This window comes from Mytilus trossulus, chromosome 6 (assembly GCF_036588685.1).
Source record: "Mytilus trossulus isolate FHL-02 chromosome 6, PNRI_Mtr1.1.1.hap1, whole genome shotgun sequence".
Taxonomy (NCBI): domain Eukaryota; kingdom Metazoa; phylum Mollusca; class Bivalvia; order Mytilida; family Mytilidae; genus Mytilus; species Mytilus trossulus.
The window spans coordinates 68208985-68234464 of record NC_086378.1 but is presented as its reverse complement, the minus strand read 5'-3'; the positions used below and the strand labels follow the sequence as shown (position 1 = coordinate 68234464).

The 25480-nt window shown below is 31.8% G+C and overlaps 1 protein-coding gene across 2 annotated transcripts; it reads left to right on the top strand.

The window, feature by feature from the left end:
• Window positions 1-266: 266 nt before the first annotated feature.
• On the top strand, window positions 267-16956 carry LOC134721729 (vacuolar protein sorting-associated protein 4B-like). 2 transcript variants are annotated; one of them, XM_063584907.1, is made up of 12 exons: window positions 267-425; window positions 5276-5387; window positions 6021-6168; window positions 6612-6697; window positions 7211-7330; window positions 8574-8611; window positions 10851-10969; window positions 11810-12040; window positions 12826-12957; window positions 13946-14033; window positions 14435-14575; window positions 15058-16956. In XM_063584907.1, the coding sequence occupies exons 1-12, from the start codon at window positions 402-404 to the stop codon at window positions 15157-15159; spliced, it is 1341 nt and encodes a 446-aa protein (XP_063440977.1). In that variant the 5' UTR covers window positions 267-401; the 3' UTR covers window positions 15160-16956. The 2 variants fall into 2 exon arrangements, with proteins under 2 accessions (XP_063440977.1, XP_063440979.1); XM_063584909.1 differs by lacking the exon at window positions 267-425 and adding an exon at window positions 636-740.
• The last annotated feature ends 8524 nt before the right edge of the window (window positions 16957-25480 follow it).

Genomic DNA, 25480 nt, shown 5'->3' with positions numbered 1-25480 from the left:
ACTGATCAGGTCATATATATATCATACCAAAGATTTGTATAGTACCAAGGATTTGTATAGTTACAAATCCTTGATAGTACTAACGAACAATACATATGATCAGTTAGAAAACGGGGGCATTCCACAACCGCCTGCAAAAATGAGGGAACGCTTCATTGGACAAACCGATGGTACACTATTTAGACTACTCGTACTTGTTTTTCGTGACAACGCTTGATAAGTTTTCATATTTCCGCGCGAAAATAAGCTACAGTTGTCTCCCATTGTATAGTCATGTGACCCGGAACATCAACTTTCTCCATGTTGTAAAATAATAGCAAAAGAGGAATTGATAAAAAGAAAATCCTGTTTCCCCAACAATAAGGCTTCATGATTTGATAACACGCCACTTAACTTTATCAATGTCTAATAGCGGCACATTACAGGTACTTTTAACTAACGAACAAGTCAAAGAAGACGATAGATTTTACCAAAAATGTCCTCAATAGTTTTAGGAAAAGAAGTTTTGCCAACCAAAATAAACAAACTTGATAGTGGCGATGCACATTCACCATTAGAAACAAACAAACTCGGAACCCACTTGCCATAATAGTACAAAACTGATTTCATTCTAAAACCACAAAACGTCTAAAATGTACTCATGTGATCATGAGACATGACTAAGTAAAGGTGTGACTATGAACCAGAAATAAACATTGTATTATCCCTTACTGTAAGTCACAAGGAAAATGGTTATGCAGGTAATGTAGTTGTCTTATTCCATATGAATTATAAATAGAACTAAAAAGAATAATTATAAATAGAATATTCACATGACCATTAAATGCCTAGTCTCATTCACCTTTAAAAACAGACAGCGATTAAATAAAAATCAGATCTGACATACAAGTTTTATTGCTTGCATTCCCCAATCTCAACTTTATTTTAATATGAAGATGAACTCGGATATATTTAACTATTTGCCAAATCGGAAAGCCTATATACCTGGCATGGGTTTAATGGTAAGAAGAGACTTCTATACATTTATCTGTTATCAGCAACCGTCATATAATAATTATATCAAAATTATGCTTGATAGGGTGTTAAATAAATGAGGAAATGCAATTTATTAAAAAATATAAAGTAAATTCCAGATTATTTAAAGGGTCTTACAACATGATCTATCAAATTCATGTTCATCGATTTGACTCAAATTCTCATATTTGATTTATAAGAATTTTAAACAATTATCTAAACTACAAAAAGTCTTTAATAAACAATTTACAGGGCATGGGCTGGCTTGATAATAGGAAGCTTTCATTTCATGTGTATTTTATTTTAGACACTTGCACCATCTAAGGCCACATTTAAAAGAATGTCTGTTTCCCCTCCCCCGGGTCTACTCTCTGTAAACAGACCAGGAAGGCAGGTTCTTTTTTTTTTCTTTTTTCAACTGGATGTGATTGTCATAACATGGTCACATGAATGGTTTGACTTGTCCAGTCCAGGCCACTTATCAGTTGTTTGTGCTCAATTTGAGTGTATTTATTTAGACTATCAATCCTTCTGCTTTCAAGCACTTTCCAAAAATAGAAACAAATTATTTACAGGAAAAAAATAATTTCAATTTTTTGTGGAAAATATTTTTTTTGACCCGGGGGCTTATTTTTGACACAGGGGGGGGAGGGGAAACAAACATATTTTTAATTTTGGCCTAATTAACCATGGAGTTAACCTCTGATGGTCATATAAGCAATTTAATGTAATATAAAAATAAATATAGATACATGTTGTACATGTACAAATGGATTAAGCAAACTCATGCAATTGGATTTTAATAGGTCTGTTTGATTTCATATTAAAGATTACAAATATATGTTAATCATTGATTTTACCAGTTTAAGAATGATTTTTTGTGGATCTAATCAGTCAATCAAATGATTAACTTTAGTTTCATTTCAATGTTGACATTTTTTTCCATTAAATAACTTAACACACACAATTCATGCGTTATCCATCCCCAACTAAGGGGTTGAATTGAAGTTCACATAAATACTTATTCAATGAGGTTTGAATTATTCACTTGCAAGTGAATAGTTCATCATCAATGTATACAATGTATGTATCTTACCTAAATCTGACAGATTGAACCATATGATACTGGCTGCTAAAAGCGATGTATTATTTCTCTATTTTACTTTCATTAATGATTGACTTTGATTGAACAAAAAAAAATAGATTCTAGATTTTTATGCCTCTGTCAAAGCTGTGGTAGCATTAAGTTTTACTCTTTCGTCTGTAGGTACAATAAAAATGTACGTACATACACCCCAAAGTTGGTTTCAGTTCTGTAACTTTAGTATGCCTCTACCAAATGTTATGAAACTTATGCACAGTGCATATTACCACATAACAAGTTATAAATGACCCTTAATAAACATTAAAAGTGCTTTATTTTCGGTTTCCATTCTCTTACTTTAATTTGCCTCAACCAAATATTATGCAACTTTTTTTTTTTTTTTTTTTTTTACACTCTAATTGATTCTTTATTGCACATATTGCTGTTTAACATTTAAACTTCGTGAATATTATGAAACTTGTATGTACACAATGCTTTTACCGTATAATACAATTCATGCAAATCCAGTTTTGAAATTGGTTTGCATCAATTTTACAGTTCTTGAGTTATGCCCCTTTATAAACATAAACCCTGCTGAATTTTTCATTTCTGTTCTTTAACTTTAGTTTGCCACAACCAAATGTTGTGATAATTATACACAATGCTTTGGGCCATTTAATAAATTATTATAATGCAGATCTAAAATTGAGAATGGAAATGTGGAATTGAAATTGAGTGGTGTCGCATTTATCTTTCTTGAGTAATGCCCCTTTATCACTTTATATGATAGGCAAACAGGGACATCATCTGTGTCCCATGACAATTTATTTTATATATATCTCTCTACTAAGAGCCACTTTAAGGCCTAGACTGATGGCTTATGTTCCAAACAAAATTGAGTTGATGATTTTTATGAGATGATGACATTTCTGAAATCTTTTCTTCTGCCTCATTATACATTAAAGTATGTCAGTGTTTAAAATGATAAGGTTGCAAATTCTTTAGTGTATTAATTATCAAATTTGCAGATATAACATTGTTGTGCTGATATGTGGAGTAATTATGAATATAATATGTGTAATCAGCCATGTACATGTATCACTTTCACTGGCCATGGTGATCCAAGGGTTGGATCGGTTGTAGAGTTGTCACTTTCTTAGTCTTATAATTTAAGTTGACTCTTGACTGATTTTGAACATTTTTTTAATGTTTTTGACTTCCCAAAATTTGGTCTTGAGTACACCTAAATTAGTAATACGCTTTATACATAATAAGACATTTGATTTGAAAAATCCTTTGAATTAAATAACCATCAATTAGTTAAGTAATCTGCTAATCTTTTGAAAATACCAGGTACTTTTTACGTCTTGTGACAATAATGCAAATTATATTTATAGTAACACTCACTTGACTTGTATCTTGTGATTCAAAACAAACAAAAATGTTTTTCTTGTTCCTTAGTTACAATGCTAGAGCAATGGTTCTATGGTATTGGAGTCTTGTGATAAATAACAAATTAAGCAATTTCAGTTTATATAGTAAACAAAAATTACATGATTTTAAGCTCCTAATAATAGATTTTCAATAGTAGTTGTTTTTATGTTCCGTTGTTACAGAATGCGTCAAAGAAAACTTTTTCATTTCATGTGTCAGTGCCAAATTAGCAATGTCTATTTATATTATCAGTCATATGATTTGAAAAATCCACAGTCATCATGGTCATTTGACTCTGAAAGAAAAGGTTATTAATTAACAATGAATATAAGTTTACCTTATCTTTTGAAAATACAGGAAATATTTTGGTTATGTTGTAATTAGTAAGTTAAATGCCATACTTGAAAACATGGGATTAATTACTGTTAAGGTAAATTAATTTTTGGATATTCATGATACACTTTGTATTAAGGTATGCTTAAAAGTTCCATAATCCATGTAATACATGTGCCATGTATGAACTTATATTTCGGGGTACCAGTTTTACTTTTGTTCTTATTTACTAACTCTGCATGCAAACTACATATATACTGCAGCTGTGCTATTTGAGTAGTCAAATTGCATTGACCGTATATTCATATGTGATATACAGTCACTAACCGTATATCACCTTGTTTATGACGTTGACAATGTGTTTCCGTAGAGTTTTAATTATGACGTCAACAAAACATACAGGTTCGCGGAAATTTAATGTCCTCCTCTTCAAATAAAGAAATGATGTTTTTTACCCATAATATTTCATTTAGAACAGTTTTAAGAGTTGCAGTATATAAAGAATAACCATACATTGTCTTGAAATATCAATCTGTTATTTGTACTCGGCTCAAAACAGGTAGAAATGCGCGGCACATCAAATTTTATGTCTAATCTAAAGTTGCTGTCTTTCAAATCCTCATTTATTTATATTTGAAAAGTTTGATACTTCAAAGCATAACAATCACTGTAATTTACCAAATTGAATACATGCATTTCCATTTTCAGTTAACAAGATCCTTCAATTCTTTCCAATATCTTCAACTTCAAATATATATATATATATTTAGACTACAGTAATTGTGATTCATATGTGTTAAACTCATTTATTTTTTTTCGATTGTAAAAAACCTATTTCATGTAGATTCATTTTAATTCAACGGTACCAATTTTTAGTGAATTTGGTGCGTATATATGCAGCAACTTTAGATTAGACATAAAATTTGATGGTAATCAAATCATCATGATGACATGGATGACAGTGCACCTCATTTGTACAGGTGAGTTGCAAATTTAAATGCTCATCATGCTCTATGAAATTCAAACTTCTATCAGGTTGTACACAGACTTTAGCAGAACCACAAAATATGACATGTATCCATGAAAATCTTCAATCTACTAAATTAGTCCCCATGAAAAAAAAAAGAAATCAACAGTAAACAAACAGGGTATCCAAGGGATGTTCTTTTGAAATGGTGCAACGGTCTGAACCACCTGTAGAGGGAAAATTGAAAATTTCCTGTACCTGACATATCTGACACCACCAACATTTAAGATTTCAAATTGCCATCTCTAAGTTCCACATAATTACATTTTTAGGGAACAGCCTTTATACTTTAAACTAAGAAAACTTATCATTGTTATGAATTTTTAATATTGCACTTTCATATTTTCCTCCATTTCTCGGATGTTATTTGTGTATATTTCCAGAAAGCTATTGACTTGGTGACAAAAGCAACAGAAGAAGATAAAAACAAGAATTATGAAGAAGCACTAAGATTATATGAACATGCTGTAGAGTATTTTCTTCATGCTATGAAATGTAAGTAGTTAGCCTATAGTAGTATGGATTCAAATTATCAAAGATCACTCAAAGATAAAAGTAGCACCAAATAAAGAAATACTATAGATACAACGTAAACAAGGTTGTGTAAAAATGCTTAGTTAAAAATAGTAGGGTCTAATATTTTATGCCCTGCCTATGATATTAAGAGTTGCATGATCTTTATCTATTTGTCCATGAAGGCCTACAAGAGGATTTAAAATTGCCTAAATAAGACAAGTTTATATATAGTATGCTTTGATTATTCTCAACTAGTAATTAAACCTAACTTCTTGTTCTGATATGATATATATCCCTTTACAGTTGTATTTTGAAACAGAGTTAAGATATAAAAAAGAAGATGTGGTTTTATTGCCAATGAGACAACTATCTACAAAAGACTAAAATGACACAAACATTAACAATTAGAGGTCACCGTACGGCCTTCAACAATGAGCAAAGCCCATACCGCATATAGTCAGCTATAAAAGGCCCGATAAGAGTCCATTAAAAGCTAAACATTATACAAGTACCATTTACCTATATTTTGATGTTCTTTCTAGACCATGTCTGATTGTTGTATGAAACAATTTGGTGCAACTATGAATTTGAGTCTTTGATCCTTTTATTTAGATGAAGCACAAAGTGATAAAGCTAAAGATAGTATACGATCAAAATGTGCCCAGTACTTAGACAGAGCAGAAAAATTAAAACAATACCTTGCTAAAGGCAGCAAGAAAAAGGCTGTTCCTGATGGTGGTACACCTGGCTCAAGTAAAGGGTAGGTACAAGTTACACAAAGTAACGGTCCATTGAAAAAAGACAATTATTTACTGGACATGCAAATTAAAACATCAAACAAGTCAGTAAATAGAACTTTAGGGAATAACTGTAAATCTGAAAATGAATAAAAGTTTTTACACTTATTTGCAATTTGTGCATTAAAAATTATTAGACTTATATGAAGGTCAAAGCTAAAGTCTTGGATTTCTGACATGAAAACGTCTGCCAACTTATAAGCAAATTGACTCTACTCAAATACTAACAGTAATTAAACCAAATATCTTTGAATATTAAGTATCCCACCCGAAAAGGTGTTGTTTGTAAACTGCTATCTTTACAAAGTACAACCTGAAACTTTAATTGAACTTTTAATTATTAATTTTATACAACTAGTACTCACAAGGTATTTATTATATTCTTCAAACTTCAAATCCTTTGCAGAAAGAAAAATGGAGATAAAAAGAATGAGAGTGACTCTGACTCAGAGGAGGATCCTGAGAAGAAAAAGTTCAGTGATCAAATTTCAGGTGAGCAGTGCTTGGAAGTAAGACAAGGGTTGGTCTCTAAAAAATACAATTAACCAGTTAGAGGTGTAATTTTTAGTTTCTTATTTTCTTCTGTTATGGATACTAATCACTGGAACATTTTGAAGGACTTAAATGATTGCTAGGTTTTGAAATGATAAAGTAATATCATTAATTTTTTTCCAGTTTCATTTTTTATATGCCCATTTAAGACATATTATGGTATACCATTGACCGTTCATCTGTCCATCGTTAAGTTGTCGGCCATTAACTCAAAAAAGCTTAAACCAATATGCAACATGGCAAAAAACAAAATTAGGCTTCTCAAAAATTGAAAAGAAGTTATCATTTTCCAGACTTAGAAACAAAAGACATTTACATTTAGGATTGAAAGGTTGAAAATTAATATAAATGTTTATTTTTTGTTTGTTTATGATATGAACTTTTAACTAAGTTTTAAATGAAAAACATACACATGTACATAAAAATTGAAAGAAGTTGTAATTGTATTTGTAGGAGCTATTGTAATGGAGAGACCCAATGTCAAATGGGATGATGTAGCCGGATTATTTCAGGCCAAAGAAGCATTAAAAGAAGCTGTTATTTTACCCGTAAAATTTCCTCATTTATTCACAGGTATGATTCTATTGCCATGACTAGGGATTTTCAAATAAACTTTTATGTATTGATCTTATTAATTTTGGTACCATATGGTTTTTGTACAACAATAAGTTCTGTAAATATTCCGACTAAGTATTGGCTGATTAATGTCAAGTGGCAGTTTGAATGAATATTCAAGATGAGAATATGATAAAATATGAGCTTAAACCCTGCTCTGTACTAGGCCGACTTGTTAATCCAAGAGAGCCGTGGTTAGTGCATTGGACTACTAACACAAAGGTTACTGGTTCAATTCCCGTTTGGGATGAATATTTTAGGAACCCAATTTATGGCTCTCCTTTGACACCATTTACGAGTATGGTCTTTGAGGAATCGATGATAGTCCGTCGGAAGGAGACAATAAATGGCTGACCTGTGTTAAGAGAGAGCCATATCTCTTGCACGTTAAAGACACCCTTGTAGATTTTGAAAGAGAGTAGACTAATGCCGCTACAAGGCAGCACTCGCACCCGCAAAGTGGATAGGGATTAATATAAGTTTCGAAACTTGTTTCCCAATCCACTATAAATAAATATGTTTAAACTAAACTAATCCAGATTTTTAGTTGTTAGTTCTCAAGGCAACTATCCCCAGGAAGACACTTCACCATACCCTGACACATTATTTTTTACTTCTTCACGGTTTCAAATGAAAAATAAATGAACTATAGTTGATTCCATTCAATACAATTGAAAGTTTGATTGAAAATCCATTTTAAGTTAACATGTTGCAAATTGCTATATCTAGTGAGTTCATCAATATGAAATTGACTATTTTTCAATATAAACACACACATATATATGTACACAACATATTATATATATATATATACATACAAAATTTATACAACAACAGTTTTTTCAATATATACATGTAATGCATAGTAAAATGATAAGATGACAAATATCTCTGACCACATAAACTATGAGTTGGTGTGAATTCCTTAGTAGATAAACTTTGATAAGGTGTTTAATTTTGCAATTTAGGAAGATACTGAATAAAATACATTAAAGATATGTATTGGAAAATCTAAATCCAGTGAACAAAACATAAAACATCAATGACACCTATCAAAAGAAAAGAGCAAGGTATATGGATTGAAGGCTTTTGGCAGGGGATTTGCTAATCAAAAATAGAAATGCTTCTGAAAAAAAGAATCAACTTTCTTTTAAAGCAAGATCGAGGAATTTACTTTTACAGAAATATTTTTGTTTTGTAGGAAAACGACGGCCTTGGCAAGGAATTCTACTGTATGGAGTAAGTATTTTATTAAAACAATATTTGTTTTCCAGTCAAGGTTTCATACGGCATTTATAATTCTTCAAAATAATATATCTAAATATAACTTGGAATACCAGTTTGTCTGAAAGTATGTCTATTTTAATATTTATTGAATAAATGAATTGCTTATGAAATAAAAAAGGGAGCTTAAATATAGGAAATAATAAGTACAGGTTTTGATTAATATTGAGTGGCCATTAAAGTTATTGTAGGCATTACATTTGCTCTTTTCTCTTTTTAGCTCACCTGGCCCGAAGGGCCAAGTGAGCTTATTCCATCACTTGGCGTCCGTCGTCGTCTGTCGTCGTAAACTATTTCAAGAATCTTCTCCTCTGGAACTACTGGGCCAAATACTTCCAAACTTAAACTGAATGTTCCTTAGGGTATCTAGTTTATAAACTGTATCCAAAGTTTTGATCTATCAACAAACATGGTCGCCATTGCTAAAAATAGAACATAGGGGTCAAATGCAGTTTTTGGCTTATAACTCAAAAACCAAAGCATTTAGAGCAAATCTGAAATGGGGTATAATCGTTTATCAGGTCAAGATCTATCTGCCCTGAAATTTTCAGATGAATCAGACAACCCATTGTTGGGTTGCTGCCCCTGAATTGGTAATTTAAAGGAAATTTTGCTGTTTTTGGTTATTTTCTTGAATATTATTATAGATAGAGATAAACTGTAAACAGCAATAATGTTCAGCAGAGTAAGATTTACAAATAAGTCAATGAGACCGAAATGGTCAGTTGACCCCTTTAGGAGTTATTGCCCTTTATAGTCAATTTTTAACCATTTTTCGTAAATCTTAGTAATCTTTTACAAAAATCTTCTCCTCTGAAACTACTTGGCCAAATACTTCCAAACTTCAACTGAATGTTCCCTAGGGTATCTAGTTTATAAATTGTATCCGAAGTTTTGATCTATCAACAAACATGGTCGTCATTGCTAAAAATAGAACATAGGGGTCAAATGCAGTTTTTGGCTTATAACTCAAAAACCAAAGCATTTAGAGCAATCTGACATGGGGGTAATATTGTTTATCAGGTCAAGATCTATCTGCCCTGAAATTTTCAGATGAATCAGACAACCTGTTGTTGGGTTGCTGCCCCTGAATTGGTAATTTTAAGGAAATTTTGCTGTTTTTGGTTATTATCTTGAATATTATTATAGATAGAGATAAACTGTAAACAGCAATAATTTTCAGCAAAGTAAGATTTACAAATAAGTCAACAAGACCGAAATGGTCAGTTGACCCCTTTAGGAGTTATTGCCCTTTATAGTCAATTTTTAAACATTTTTCGTAAATCTTAGTAATCTTTTACAAAAATCTTCTCCTCTGAAACTACTGGGCCAAATACTTCCAAACTTTATCTGAATGTTCCCTAGGGTATCTAGTTTATAAATTGTATCCGAAGTTTTGATCTATCGACAAACATGGTCGCCATTGCTAAAAATAAAACATAGGGGTCAAATGCAGTTTTTGGCTTATAACTCAAAAACCAAAGCATTTAGAGCAAATCTGACATGGTGAAATATTGATTATCAGGTCAAGATCTAGCTTCCCTGAAATTTTCAGATGAATCAGACAACCCGTTGTTGGGTTGCTGCCCCTGAATTGGTAATTTTAAGGAAATTTTGCTGTTTTTGGTTATTATCTTGAATATTATTATAGATAGAGATAAACTGTAAACAGCAATAATGTTCAGCAAAGTAAGATCTTCAAATAAGTCAATATGACCAAAATTGTCAATCGACCCCTTAAGGAGTTATTGCCCTTTAAAAGACTTTTTTCACAATTTGTTCATCATGTTGACTTACTTAAAAAAAATCTTCTCCTTTGAAACTGCTGTATCAATTTCAGCCAAACTTAGGCTAAATAATTAGTTTCAGAGTATCTAGTATAAATTTTATATTTTATTTCCTTGTATGTCAAGAAACATAGCTTCTATGGCTAAAATAGAACATAGGAAAAAATGATTATTTTTTTTGGCTTTTGAAGAAAATAGGACGATCCAAAGAACATTTAAATAAATTGAAAAGCCAAAATAATCATTGATGAGAGATTTAACCAAAAGAATTAAGGTGAGCGATTCAGGCTCTTGAGAGCCTCTTGTTCTTAATATCACATACATGTCAGTGTTTGTTTCTGTAACTGTATATATATTTAAATTCCACCTTTTAAAGCTGTATAACCATTCAATTTTCTTGTTTTTAGCCTCCAGGTACAGGGAAATCTTATCTTGCCAAAGCAGTGGCAACAGAGGCTGATAACTCTACTTTCTTTTCTGTGTCATCAGCTGATTTAGTATCTAAATGGCTGGGAGAAAGTGAAAAGTAAGTATAAACTAGATATGACTACAAGTAACAATTCGTTCATTGTGTAATCATACTTTTTTTGATTGAGTTAAGTCTGCCAATTGATGTTTTATTGTATGTTTTTCTATGTTGTGATGTCATCTTTTAGATGAATAGAATAATGAATGAGTGTCCTGGTAATGTGTGGACACTTAACAAATGTGTCAGAGTGGTTTCAAGTAAAAAGATGATAGAAAATACATGAATATATATCGTTCTTCTAATACGCCCAGAAAAGCTGAATAAAGCATCTATACTATTTATACAGTAACACCACTGAACATTATATACTGTTTTACAAACCTGGATTAAGCCGACAAGGAAATACTCTACCGTAATACTGTAAATTGGCAGAAATTATTGTGATGTTTTTATTAATGTGGAAAATGCGACTGGGTTACAATCTCAATAATTGAAAGTCTCATTTCATAAAAACTTGTATGATAAAAACAGGAACTTTCTTAATATTGCAAAAATTAAAATCACGTTCTAGTCTTAAATATCAAAATTGCAATAATAAATGCACGCAACAATTTTATGAATTTACAGTAAGCTATATATTCATATATTTCATGTAGCCTTGGGCATTGGAAAAGTACAGGCTGTGTTGCAGTTATCTCAACATCTGTCGTCTGAGGCTTGATGCCTTTTGTAAGAATGATATGAAAACATGGAAAAAAATACTCAAGAATGCAATTCTAAGATTGTTGGGATTAATTTGGGATAATTTTACGTAATGTATCTTCAAACTCACATAAACATCCCGGATATCACGTAGGCTTTTTTTTTATGAAACTTTAAACATTAAATCTATTTCAGATTAGTACGAACATTATTTGCTACAGCAAGAGAAAACAAACCAAGTATAATCTTTATAGATGAAGTAGATGCATTGTGTGGATCTCGTAGTGAAAATGAATCTGAGTCAGCCAGGAGAATAAAGACTGAATTCCTAGTCCAGATGCAGGGGGTTGGGGTAGATAATAAAAATGTCCTTGTATTAGGAGCTACAAATATACCATGGGTGTTAGACTCCGCTATTAGAAGAAGGTATGTTAATCAAACTATTTGAGTTTGATTTATGTTATTTTTTATTTTGTTCACTATAATTATGGTGTTTCAAAAATTCAATCATTAAGTGGGAAACAGATATGTTAAAGTAATAATTATAACTATCCTGAATTAGAGTAATTTCTCGCAATTTGATTGGCTGATAATAAATTTCAGTACAATTTTTTATTACGTCAATAGGAATTATCTCCCTTATTTATTACGTCAATTGGGATCATCTCCCTTCTACCATTGACATAATACTTTTTTTTTTAAAATGAGTTGCTTCATAGCCCGAATATTTTAATTTTTCACAGTTTTTGATTAAATATCTAAAATATATTTGGTTGATGTTGTCATTATATTGAATTTTATTTACCCGATAAATTCTCGTATTAGGACAATTACACACTGTGTAACTAATATTATTGCAAAATTGTTTAACTGGCATATATATGAACTATATGTGAATGTTACTGCAGGACTTATATCAATAATATTTTGTCTGTGTGCAATATTATTATACAAATTATCTTTACAAAAACTATGCAAAAGATTTGGAGCTCTTTATAACCATACTTCCTAAGATCCTTCTACTTCTGCAATCGGATTACTACAAAACAGTTTAATTAATTGATCACTGAAACAATGCAAGAAAAAGTCACAGTAACAAGTTGAAACCTAGTTTATAAGATCCCTCTAATGAGGAAAAAAGGTCAGCACGAAAATAAATATGTGTAATAAATTGATAATCCTTAGAATGACTATAAAATTTTGTTTTCTAGATTTGAGAAGAGAATTCACATCCCATTACCAGAAGCTCCTGCGAGAACAGAAATGTTTAAATTACATTTGGGTAATACACCACACACTATATCAGAGGAGGACTTCAGAGAGTTAGGAAAGAGGACTGATGGGTAAGTTTATAATTATGTATGGAAAAATAGTATTTTGTTGGAATTTAAAAAAAAAACTAAAACATTTATTACAGAGTTAAGAGCATAGCTTTGTGTTCATATTCCTTTGATGAATGATCATTTTGTTAAGATGTAAGGTCATACTATTATTGTTAGAGCTGTTTAAAAAGCAATAGGCTACATAAACATATGGAAATATTTAATTTTGTATTAAGATACATAGATAAAATAATGCATTGTGTATGAATTATTCTGGTATATAAATACTTTGTCTAATATTTAAAGGAAGAAAAATCAATTGAATTACAGGATAAAAACATAAATATTATTTTCCCATGTTAAAGTTCTCACTAAAAAAAAATTCTAATGCACTTTGTTTGTACAGATCATTTTTATTGGACGTTTCTCAAGTATTTGGAAGGGGTAAATTCCAACTACCAGTCTGTAACTTAAAAGCCACCATTTCCAATTCAGATTATTTTTGGTATGCTATTTCTCATAAAATAAACGTGAAAGTCACATTTTGAGCCTCAAACTGTTCTTTTTGTCATCGTTGAAACCATTCTGAAGTGTACGAAAGGTATAAATACATCCTTTCTCAGTTTTATCTCAATTTTTATGTTTGATATCATGATTAAACAGATGACGTCAATGATTAAACTGATGATGTCATATTGTTAAGTTGCTAAAGACAATGCAACAGTTTTGTTTGACTTTTTCATTTATGTCCATAACATTTGTCAAATGGTATTTATTTTAATATGCTGAATTAGAATGGAGATAACTGTGTAATGTTTTCAGCTTGGCCTTTGTAAAAATTTATTCCAATATCGCAAATATCTGTTTAGTAAACTCAATTTGCCGCAGTAAAATCTACATTTTAAAAAGGCCAAGCTTAAAATACAATACAGTTATCTTCTAAATAGTTTGCTGGTTAGAAATTTAAACAGTTAACCTGCATTACAATTTCTTGTTTCCTGATTTGTAGATTTTCAGGAGCTGATGTATCAATTGTTGTGAGAGATGCTTTAATGCAACCTGTCAGAAAAGTTCAAAATGCAACACATTTCAGACGGGTAAGAGTAATAGAGATGATCTTAATACATGTTTGACTAAACTTTGACATAGTTTAAATGTTGAAGGTTATAATATGGTGGATTTAAGAGAAACCACTAATTATAAGTCAATGATATATGGTATGTAGTAGTATCATCATTTGCCTATCTTTTTTCCACAATGTTTAATTTGTACATTCCTCTCAATCTTTGACTTTTAAAGTTTTCATTGAATCATTTAATTTTTGTCATTCCTATGATACTATCAAAATTCTTACAGGCAAGACATATCTAATTGTCAATAGCTTATAGATAAATTGAATGTTAATGTAATTAGCAAAACACTTGTAACATTTCAATTACGTTTCTCATAGAAACAATCAAGTTTTAACATTTTTTGTTTTGTTTTATTTTGACAATAGGTACGAGGCCCATGTAGGAAGGATCCAGATACTATAGTAGATGACCTTTTGACCCCCTGTTCCCCCGGAGCTCCAGGAGCTATGGAAATGAGTTGGATGGATGTACCTGGAGAAAAATTATTAGAACCTATTGTATCTATGGTAAGTAGATAGGTTTAATTGCCTTTAACAGTGTTGGCAGGTTAAATGGAAGCTAACATACCTTAACTGTCTTTTTTAACTTGACTTTGATATCGTCATTCAAAACTTGAATTTTAAATTAAATTTTCATTGCACATTTGATAAAGAAGATATATTTTTGATTGAATTTCTATGGTTAATGATGCAAATAGCACTACAACATCAGAAATGAAATGTCACATTCTTTCATTGTTTACATTTATGGAACAATACTTGCCTACACATATTAATTTCATAAAAAGATATTCCTTTTCATCAATTTCAAGAAGTAGTGTTCTTATTTTGCCATTATTTCATGGAATTGCAAATTGACAGAAGAATTATACTGAATTCAAAACATGCATTTTTTTCTTTAAAAAAATTAGATTGTTACGGGTGTATTGAACTCCATAAAGCATCAGCCATCTACATTTGTTAACATGTATATCTTTCCTGTGTTTCAGAATGACATGCTGGCATCACTAGCAAACAGTAAACCTACCGTTAATGACACTGATTTGAAGAAACTGGAAGAATTTACACATGATTTTGGTTCAGAAGGATAGTTGTTTGTGATAGTTGTTAAATTATTGACTTTTATTTGACAAATCTGTAATATCTTATCATACACCATTATTTATCTAGTATTATTTACTGTAAAAATTGTATGTAAAAATAAAACTGCTGTTCAGTTTAGTACAAAGTAACTGAAATAATCCCATGGATATGGGATTCAATCCTTGTAACCTGCCATTGGATGTCTTAATTTAAATAGTAATTTGGTAAATATCACAGTTCATGCAGTTTTCTCAATTAAACAATTGTTTCATATAGTAGACAATTTTTCTGACTTTTTAACACATATTGAAATGATTGTAATCTCCAACTGTAGAGTCAATTATTTGTTAAAACTTTATCAGTTTTAAATAAAAGCATGAGTTAGCAATCATTATGCTTTTTTTCAATTCAAAGGCCAATTGCAAAAAACAATACCATTAAAAAGGCTCAATGTTATTGCTGTTAAAAGTGAGATCATTCATCAAAGTGCTATTTACATACTGTTTTGTTTAAGTGCTGTAATAAAAAAAAATGTACATTTAGATTATATTTATTTGTATGTGAGCTATGAGTTAACCAATATTTAAAAACACTTGGGTATTTGATATTTTTATGTTTTTTATGTACATTTTATAGCATTGTAAAAATTGTGACTGCTTTTGTTCTGTTGAGTTTCAATAGGTCTTAAATTATTCTTCATTTGTTGAAATGTAACTGTGTGTTCTATTGATTATTTTTTAATCCGATGTGTAGATTTTTCAGAAATTAGAATGCTTACAGTGGCATATTATTAAGCAACAAAGACTGTTTTGATCTTAGAAATAACAGAAATTTGCAATTATGAATTAACCAATATATTGTAAAGATATTGTGTTTCATTTAACCTTTCAAAGCCTTCTTCATCATCTCCAAATGTTGCCTGTCAAATGCATGCAGTGTGTCTGGTCATTATGACATTATCTATTTTCTAGAAGTAAAAATTCTACATGACATAATTTTTAGTTCCTTAAACATGGATCTTACAGGTTGATTGATACACTGAATTGTCACTTTCAAACAATAAAGTTTAGGTTAAACCATGCATTCCTTACTGCCTATGTTCTTGGTGTATTCTTATGATTTCTTTTCTTTTCTTGTCATTATTCTGTCTTTCATTTCTTTTTCTCTGTTTTGTATGTACAACAATATATTTTATATATTTGGTTCATAATTTGTCTTCTCAGCAATTTTAAATCCATGCACAATCATTGTTTCATGAATTTATGAAATGAAGTAAGAAATTTTTACTTCTAAAATTTATTTAGTAATTTGATTTCACTCATTAATTGGTTGTTTAATAAAGTTCTTGATCAATGTGATTAAAATATTTCATTTTAAGTATGCTTAAGGATGATTTCTATTGGTCATGTCATAAATTAGAGACATCCTGGATGGAAGACAAAAGTCATCAAAAATAAAGACTTTAAACAGTGGAAATGAACATGCAAAATGGGAGTTAAGGGATTGATGTTTTAGTTATATAGATATATCTGAAGCACCTTAAGTGTTCTTTGATTAATGAATGGTTCTTAGCACTCTTATCATACAGAGGATGTTTAAGATATATCAAACACAGTTAAATAATCCTACAATATTTAGACGGAAATAAAATGGGATGGTAGGTTGAGAAAGAACAATGTGTAAGATTGTGATATTTTGATGGGCATGTAAATATCATTTATATATCTTCCAATTACTGAACCTGTTTTTCTAATCTTTGTAGACAGTTCAGATTATACTGTTGTTAATAAATTGATTCTGAAATATTTTAAGTTATTTTATTATACATAGAAACAAAAAAAATGGAGGATTGCACAATGTCCAGCAGATATTGATCAAAACCTTTAATTATAAAGTCTGAATATTCTTTGTTACAGACAGTCTGAATTAATTTTCAAGGCAGATTTTCATTCCTAGGACAGCCAATTGGTATTGACCTAGAGCGTAACTGAAGAGACATTTATTGTTGAATTGTGTAACTGGTAAATTAAAATTATGTATTTTGTCTACAAAAGACTCACCAGTAAGGCTCAAATCAAAATATGTTTAAAAGGTCAAATAAAGTCCGAAGTTAAAGAGCATTGAGGACCAAAAGTTCATAAAACAGCTAAGGTAATCTATTCCTGAGGTAGCATAAGTATTTCAAAAATAAAAAGTTTGTTAACAGTAATTTATAATTTTACAAGGTATTCCTCTGTTTTGGTGAACTGACATTGCCTTTTCTGTCTTTCCAATTTTTATATGCGTATGTTATTCTGCTATTAATGAGCAAATATGGTTGCATATTATAAGCATGGTATTCATCATTTTAATTTTCTTATTCTACTCTAGATTGAATGTCACCAAAAATACCAGGGTTAGAATTATGTACACTAGACACAAGTTTCTTCCACATAAGACACATCTGTGGCGCCTGAATTTAATCATTTGGAAATCAAAAACGATGTTGAATGCTTTTTAAAATCCCAAATTTGGAAAAGACATGTATAAAACGGCCATGACAATCTACACATAGGGGAAGGAGAAAAAAATCCATGTGTATAGAATAAATTGAACTATTTATATACAGTAGATATACAGAAAATGAACGTTTAATAGTAGTGGTATCGACCCAAGAGTTTTAAAAAGTCATCAAAATACCAGACTTATATTTTATATGCCAGGCGCGAATTTCATTTTAATAAAACCACGACTTGCGACGAATCAAAGATTTTTAAAGGCAAAATCAATTATGAAAACGCCAAATGTTGTACCAATTACGTCTTAAGCAATCTTTGTCTTGGGGTAGAAAACTTGGAATTTAGTTATTATCGTGAGACAAACATTATTAGATTTTATCTCTAACAAATTTTTAAACAATGATAATAATAATTTCTTATGCGAGACGAACGTGGGTTTACGTAGGAATTATCAGTTGTTGCCCTCTAACCAAACGTGTTGTTAGAAGGCCAAACAAACTGAATGTTGAAGAGCATTTGGAAACAGGAAATTACGAAAAGTCCCAGACAGTCTTGTGCTATCTATGCTTGAGGGTAGACATACCTTTCTTTTCGGACTTATTTTTAAGGTTAAAAATTAAAGGTTTTTGCACTTCATATTTTCTCCTGTGACACACATATTGTGATCAGAATGAAATGTTGAAAACATAGTGCAAGGTTGATAGTAAAAAGTAAGGCAAAAAACTCTGTTGAAAATTCAAATTGGAAATCCCTTTATTATATAGCAAAAACCAAAAGCTCAAGCACGTGAAACGAATGAATAACAACTGTCATATTCCTGACTTGATACAGGCATTTTCGTATGTAGAAAATGGTGGCTTAAACATGGGGCTATAGCTTGCCAAACCTCCGACTTGTATGACCGTCGCATTTTATTGTATTGACAACGATGTGTGAACCATAACAAACGGACATAATAGGTGAAAATGTCAATAATACCTTACAGCAGTCAACGGTAAATGATTTTTTTAGTGGATTGTATTTTGACCCGCCTAAAATTGACATTTCCCCCTGACGTTGTATACATCCGGTTTGTATATGCTTTTGTTATTTTATGTTGCAAATGTTGTCAACTGTCCTAGTTCTTAAGTTGATACCCTTCATTACCTACTGACCTGATGTATCAAATATGGGTGTTCATAATATCGAGAAAATAACTTTTTGCATAAAGAATGTCAAACAATACTTAAGCATGTTTAATAATTTTTACGTATTTTTTAACGGATATATAAATGTGACATGAAACAGCTAGAAATACTGCATGAAAAATGTAAGGTAACACTGTTCGACTAAGGCATTTGGAGTGTATATTTAATCCTCCTAAAAGAAGTTGATACAAACAAAGGAATAGTATTGGAAAAAATATGCTTTTCGATTCGTTTGATAAGTTTAAGCTTTTGATTTTGCCATTTGATAAGACTTTCCCTTTGAATTTTCCTCGGAGTTCAGTATTTTTTGTAAATATACTTTTTTTACCATTTTGTACGGTAGGAATCTACTAAAGAATATTAATTTACTTCCTTTTTGAAATACATAGTATTGTTAGGACGGAACTTCATTTACATGACTGGCATCACATGATAGATCATGATAGAAATCGAAAAAGAAAAAAAAAACCAACAGTACAACTGATTGCATATATTTTTGTTTGTTTCAGGAACATGAGACAGTTCCTTATTACGGCAAACGTCATATGATTCAACAAATATCATGTGATCCCAAATAAGATTGACATAATTCTTAAACACGAATACAGTATTATAAAGAATTTAAATGACTGAAATAATGCTAATAAGTAATATCTATTTTAAGTGAGTCACGTGACTATCCATGTGACTCGAAACAAAATTGTATCGACTGATCTAACATGTCTAATGCATGAATTTACCCAAGCTCAGTTGTAAGATTTCAAACCAGAAGCTTTATATAGATTTACAACATTAGTTTTACCGATTATGTTGAAGGTGTTTCCATAAAAAAATACACGACGATAGTTACTACCGGGTTTTCTTAATGAATACAATGTTTTTGTAAACAAGAAGGATTTTAATATTTTTGGTAATAAAGGTATGTTGTCAGTATAGATTACTTGATCACCAGTATTCAGCACTTCTGTGACATGTCACGACTTATTACTAATAATGATATAGCCATAATAAAAAGTCAACTTTATGGAAAAAAAATCCGAAATACCAAGGAACTTCTATATCTGATAAGTAAATTATCTTATAGCACCTTTCGTAATTTGTGTTCTCCATACTTTTCAACTGTACTATAGCCTCTATAGATTATTTCATTCGAGCGTCACTGGACGTGCATGTCGAGTCTTTTGTTAGACGAAACCAGCTTTTAACGTACAAAGTTTCATGAATGGAATATATATAATGATTGATTGATTGATTGGTAATCGCTTAACAGGCTGCAGCATCACAAAATGATATATACAGGCGAAGTATATACAATTAGCTTAAACCAATAAAACGCAATGTACACAACATTGTTTTTTCTAATTATTTATTACAAAAAAATATGGTATCATTCATTGATTTTTAATGTCGGTTCATATCCATGCATGTTCATTTTAATACTTGGTGTTTTTTTTCCCCCAGTTGTTAATATAAATTTTATTGTATTTTAATTATGTATCCTGTTAAGTAGACACGGCCTACATATTCATATTTATTAAACTAGGGTTTATTTGTAGTTATAATATTACATGTATCAGTTTGTAAATTTATGCAAACACAATGATCTAAACTAATATAGTGGGAGATATTATGAACATAATTGTGCAAATCGTAAGTTTTGTAAGAAAGACAGGTTCGTTATCTTAAAATTATCGGACAGTAGCCAATAACAAAACCCGTACAAGGAAGGACAGAACGGTAGCATTTACAGTCACCAACACAACTGGATTTTTCGCCTCCTCATTTCAAAAGTTCCCGACAGGAGGATGCAACTTTAACGGTAGCCGAAGAAGTCCTCGATTTTTTTCTTTCATCCAACCCCAGTGTTCATGAATTGGTATATAAATCAGGCTGAGCCCAAACTTATCCTCCTTGATACGCTGCTCTTTGGATGTGCTCCGAAAAAAACCTCTTGTAGGCGGAACTACATCACAATGCCGCTGTAGTCCAGCTGATTCGTGCATATTTTCAACAGAATTGTGGGTTTGATGATAAAAGCATGAAACTTTGCACAAAGGTCAACATGTACATGGTGGTCAATTTAAGCTATGGACCCACTCTGAAAAATTCAAAATGGCGGAAATTTTCAAGATGGCGGACAGATGCTATAACTTGCACAAATATAAAAAAAACAAAGCTAGGAAATATGTAACTTTATCTTTTTAGAGTAAATACAACACAAGGAATCATTTCAGATAAGTGCTATCACTATTTCAAACTATTTAATAATTTTCAAAATGGTGGACATTTAAAAAATGGCCGCCAAAAATATTTTTTTTAAATGAACAAAACCAAAACTTTTCTTAATACTTTAACTATTTTTTTTTCTCTATCAAATTGTACTTCAAAGTTCAAACACATCTCTTCACCGAAGTAATTCCACTTCTTCAGTTGTCAAATCATATCCACAATAGATTGGCCATTAAGTCTCTGTTATATTCTACACCGCATTTACAAAGTGCTGTACATAACAGCATGGCATTCATGCAATTGCATCTTCCACGACGTTCATTTTCAATTTTACAGCCACACTTATCAGCTCATTACAAAAGACTGAAGCTTGTTGCAAGGATGTCCAATAGGGTATCCCGCACATCTGTGTTTTGTCTTTATACCACCCCCATCCACTCGGTGAATCTGTTTGGGGAGATGGTTCTAGACATTTCCCCAAACAAAGATTACCGTGTAAACGGCTGCAGCTCGTTTTGGATGTTCTAGTAAAGCAGATTCTGATGAAAGAAAGTTATGTACTGCCCTTCCTTTCCGATTGAAAAGATCTTTCCGTGTTGTTCACATTCGTATCTTCACTAGTTTTATCCTATATCAGAGTAGCATATCACTCTATCAGAGGCATGAAATTGGAAACAACATTAGGTATGCTGTTCTACTTAATGTTTCAAGCACAGGAGTTATACTTTCAAAAAAAGTCCAGGTATCCGATGCAGTTTTCCTTCCTTTGATAGCAAACGACGATACTTGATCACAACCTGAAACTACAAAAGCAATCCAAAACTCATAAATCTTAATTTTATGGACAATGGAAATTGCAATAACTACGACATCCGTATCAACAGTCTGCAATATACAGTAAATCGGTTTAGTCCATCCACTACAGCATTATCCGTGTACTGCTTCTTCGTATTTGCACGGTGATAATTTACTTATATTTTTTGGTAATCTGCTTAGAACATCAGTTCCTTTCGTAGTTATCAACCGTTTCTGTTCAACATACCCTCTTGCTGATCGTGAAGCTACTAATTGTTCAGATAAATATATGAACAGCTCCGTTTCATTGTCATTAGCCCACCCAGTTTGCTGGAACTCTTGAATCTGGTAGGACACGTTTTCTCACACCTTTGCCTCTTTTACATCTTGTTAAGGCTTTCAAACTAATTGAGAAGTACTCATCCAAAACTACACCAAGTCGACTTACAAAACGCAACTGATCATGTATGTAAGACATAAAAATGTCATTGAAATATTCTTCAAATGTATAACTTCCACGGGGTTGCAACATATTAATGATTGCTGCGCCATCTATGACCAAGTCTGCATTTGGTGCCTCCTTGTGCAGCACTGACAATCGTTCCAATGGAACTAACAGGTCATATTTCGATCTAAGACACATTTCTCCAAATTGTGAAAGAGCTGGAGGATATGATTGGTTGCCATGTCGAAAGAATTCATCTGAGTCATCTTTTCTCACTTGGCATGACACATATAATTGTGAAAACAAAGAACAGTTTAGTAGCTTGTACTGCACCTGAGATCACCCCTACATTTTGGTGGGGTTCTTTTTGTTTATTCTTTAATAGTTTTCTATGTTGTGTCATGTTTTCTATTGTTTGTCTGTTATCTGCTGTTTGTATTTTGTTTTTATCTGCGGTTGTTGTTGACTAAACAGCAAGAACTTGGTTTGTTTTATTAGTACAAAGAACGACTTTGATCTATGTTCGAGTCTTTCAGTTACAAACTGATGGTATTGTTCTTTTCCAAGATTGTCTTACAGACACGTGGATCAACAATGTCTCGTAAATCTAGAATCAGCAACACTCCATATTTGTTCCTGAAAAGGGTTGCTCATTTTTTTTTTAAAACGGCACACAAAGCTTTAACTTGGTTTGAGAAAACTGCCTGTTTACTTTTTGTTTGTTCATGATGTCGAATATCAGCTTCTTTACTCTGATCTCTTTTGATCCATTCTTGTGAAGTTTGGAAATCGTTGATTACTCTGGTTATTTCCGGTCAAGACACCATCCAATGCTAAAGTTGTGCCATATTTTCAGCCAAGCCTAGCGCCCCACCTTCTCCTTTGACAAGTTTATTGTTTGGTCGTATGCTTGCTGTATAGCAATAGACGAAAATTTACTATGCAACACAAACTTGCCATTTCTAAATTCTGTTGCAACACTTGGGGCTGATTCGTTTAATGCCATCATATCCCGTACACGTACTGGAAGCCACCTTGCATAGTGTGAATGGTCTAAAGCAAAGAACCATGGAATAATCTGTGTCATAGAATCTTTGTATAACTTGAAGTTCCCTTCTCTTAATGATCTTACAAACACCAGAATGTACAATTCAAACCTCAATGATCAGAAGTGAAAAAGTGGACATTCAATTTCTCTCAGCTAACGCCATTCTTTAAAAGTAACATCAATATCTACTTCAGGGTTGCGTGCTTCCATACACAGCCATTATGATCGTGGCATAAGACTGTACTGTGCACTTGCAGTTACCTCATGGACGTGTCGTGTTCTAGAGACATAATATGCTCTCAAAAATGAATCTGCTGTTCCTGATGATACCATCTTTGCTTGACTTAAGGCCCTTGTCCAACCACTATAGTCTAACCAATTGCCTATGGTATAAGCGCTGTTATTTCTATGTGAAGACCTCGAAACAGGACAACAATTTTTTTTCGGAAAATGTGTTTGGCCAATTCCACTGAACCAAATTCGCAAGTGCATAGAGAGGCTGATCACAAGTGATCACGGGTATCTGTCCAGGATTTAGAAATTGAACACATTGTTTTGATACATTCACTGAATGTCTAATCATTACGATCGATTTAGCTTCTTTCTGAAACATGGATAACAGTGAACTGATATCTAAAGGTGCATTGATATCTTCCGTGGCTTGACTAGCGTGGAAAGGTGCAAGCAATATTCCATGTCTTCAATGTGATCTGCTTCAATTTTGGTATTCACATGATCAAGCCACCTGTAACATTATGTTGTTAACTTTATATTTTGTTAGTAACAAGCCGTACAGTTTTCTGATATGCATATGTGCATACAAACAGGAGAATTTTCAATTAAAATAATAAAATTAATTAGATGCTTTGTGTAGATCTCCTGAAGACTCACTACAGAAGAAGTAAACTTCGGTCATTATCATTGATGCAGAACCAACGCTTTGTCGTGTTAATTTACTTTTAGTCCCAACCTGTTCACCACTCTCTCCTTTTCTCTTCTGCTTTCATGCCTGTAAATCTTTAACTGTGAAAACTTCTACATGCTTTGTTCCATTTTGCATTGTGCATTTGCAAGTTTAAAGCCAAACCATTTTCGTCAATGAAATGTTCTAATCTAATTGTAATCAGGAACCATTCAATTAGCTAACATCGTTTAAAATTGTTTCAATTGTTTTGTATCCTGTTCCTACATCTATCTCAGATGATTTGCTATTAGCAGGACACTGTAAATTTTCTTTATAGTCTGTTCTTGGCAAAAAATACATTTTTCCAGATATATAAGATGTTGATGGTAATTCAGGATCTTCAAATTTTATACCATTTTGACATTGCTAACACTATATATCTCAAAATATACAGCTACAAGTTTACCAATACCTTTGTTGGTGGCCATGTTGAAAAAAGCCGCCATTTTGAAATTTCAAGGTGAGTACATAGCTAATAATGTTGAGAATACCCCTCCCTACTACAATGCCAAATTTGATGTTTTTATCATGAACCTAACAATTATTTCACCATTCAGCTGTAAATTTGGATATATGATGGCGGCCATCTTGAAAAAAGCCGCCATTTTTAATTTTCAAGGTGGGTCCATAGCTTATAGTGTTAAGAATACCCCTCCCTACTACAATGCCAAATTTGATGTTTTTATCATGAACCTAACAATTATTTCACCATTCAGCTGTAAATTTGGATATATGATGGCGGCCATCTTGAAAAAAGCCGCCATTTTAATTTTCAAGGTGGGTCCATAGCTTATAGTGTTAAGAATACCCCTCCCTACTACAATGCCAAATTTGATGTTTTTATCATGAACCTAACAATTATTTCACCATTCAGCTGTAAATTTGTATATATGATGGCGGCCATCTTGAAAAAAGCCGCCATTTTGAATTTTCAAGGTGGGTCCATAGCTAATAATGTTAAGAATACACCTCCCTACTACCGTGCCAAATTTGATGCTTTTATCATCAAACCCACAATTATTTCACCAATCAGCCGGACTACTGCTTCCTGGGTAAAAATTTACATCGTGCCTCGTTATCAGCAAATAGTGATGTTGTTCTGTCATACATGATGCAAACAAATGCTTCTTTTATGTCCTTGTATGTGTCTTTATACTTCAGCA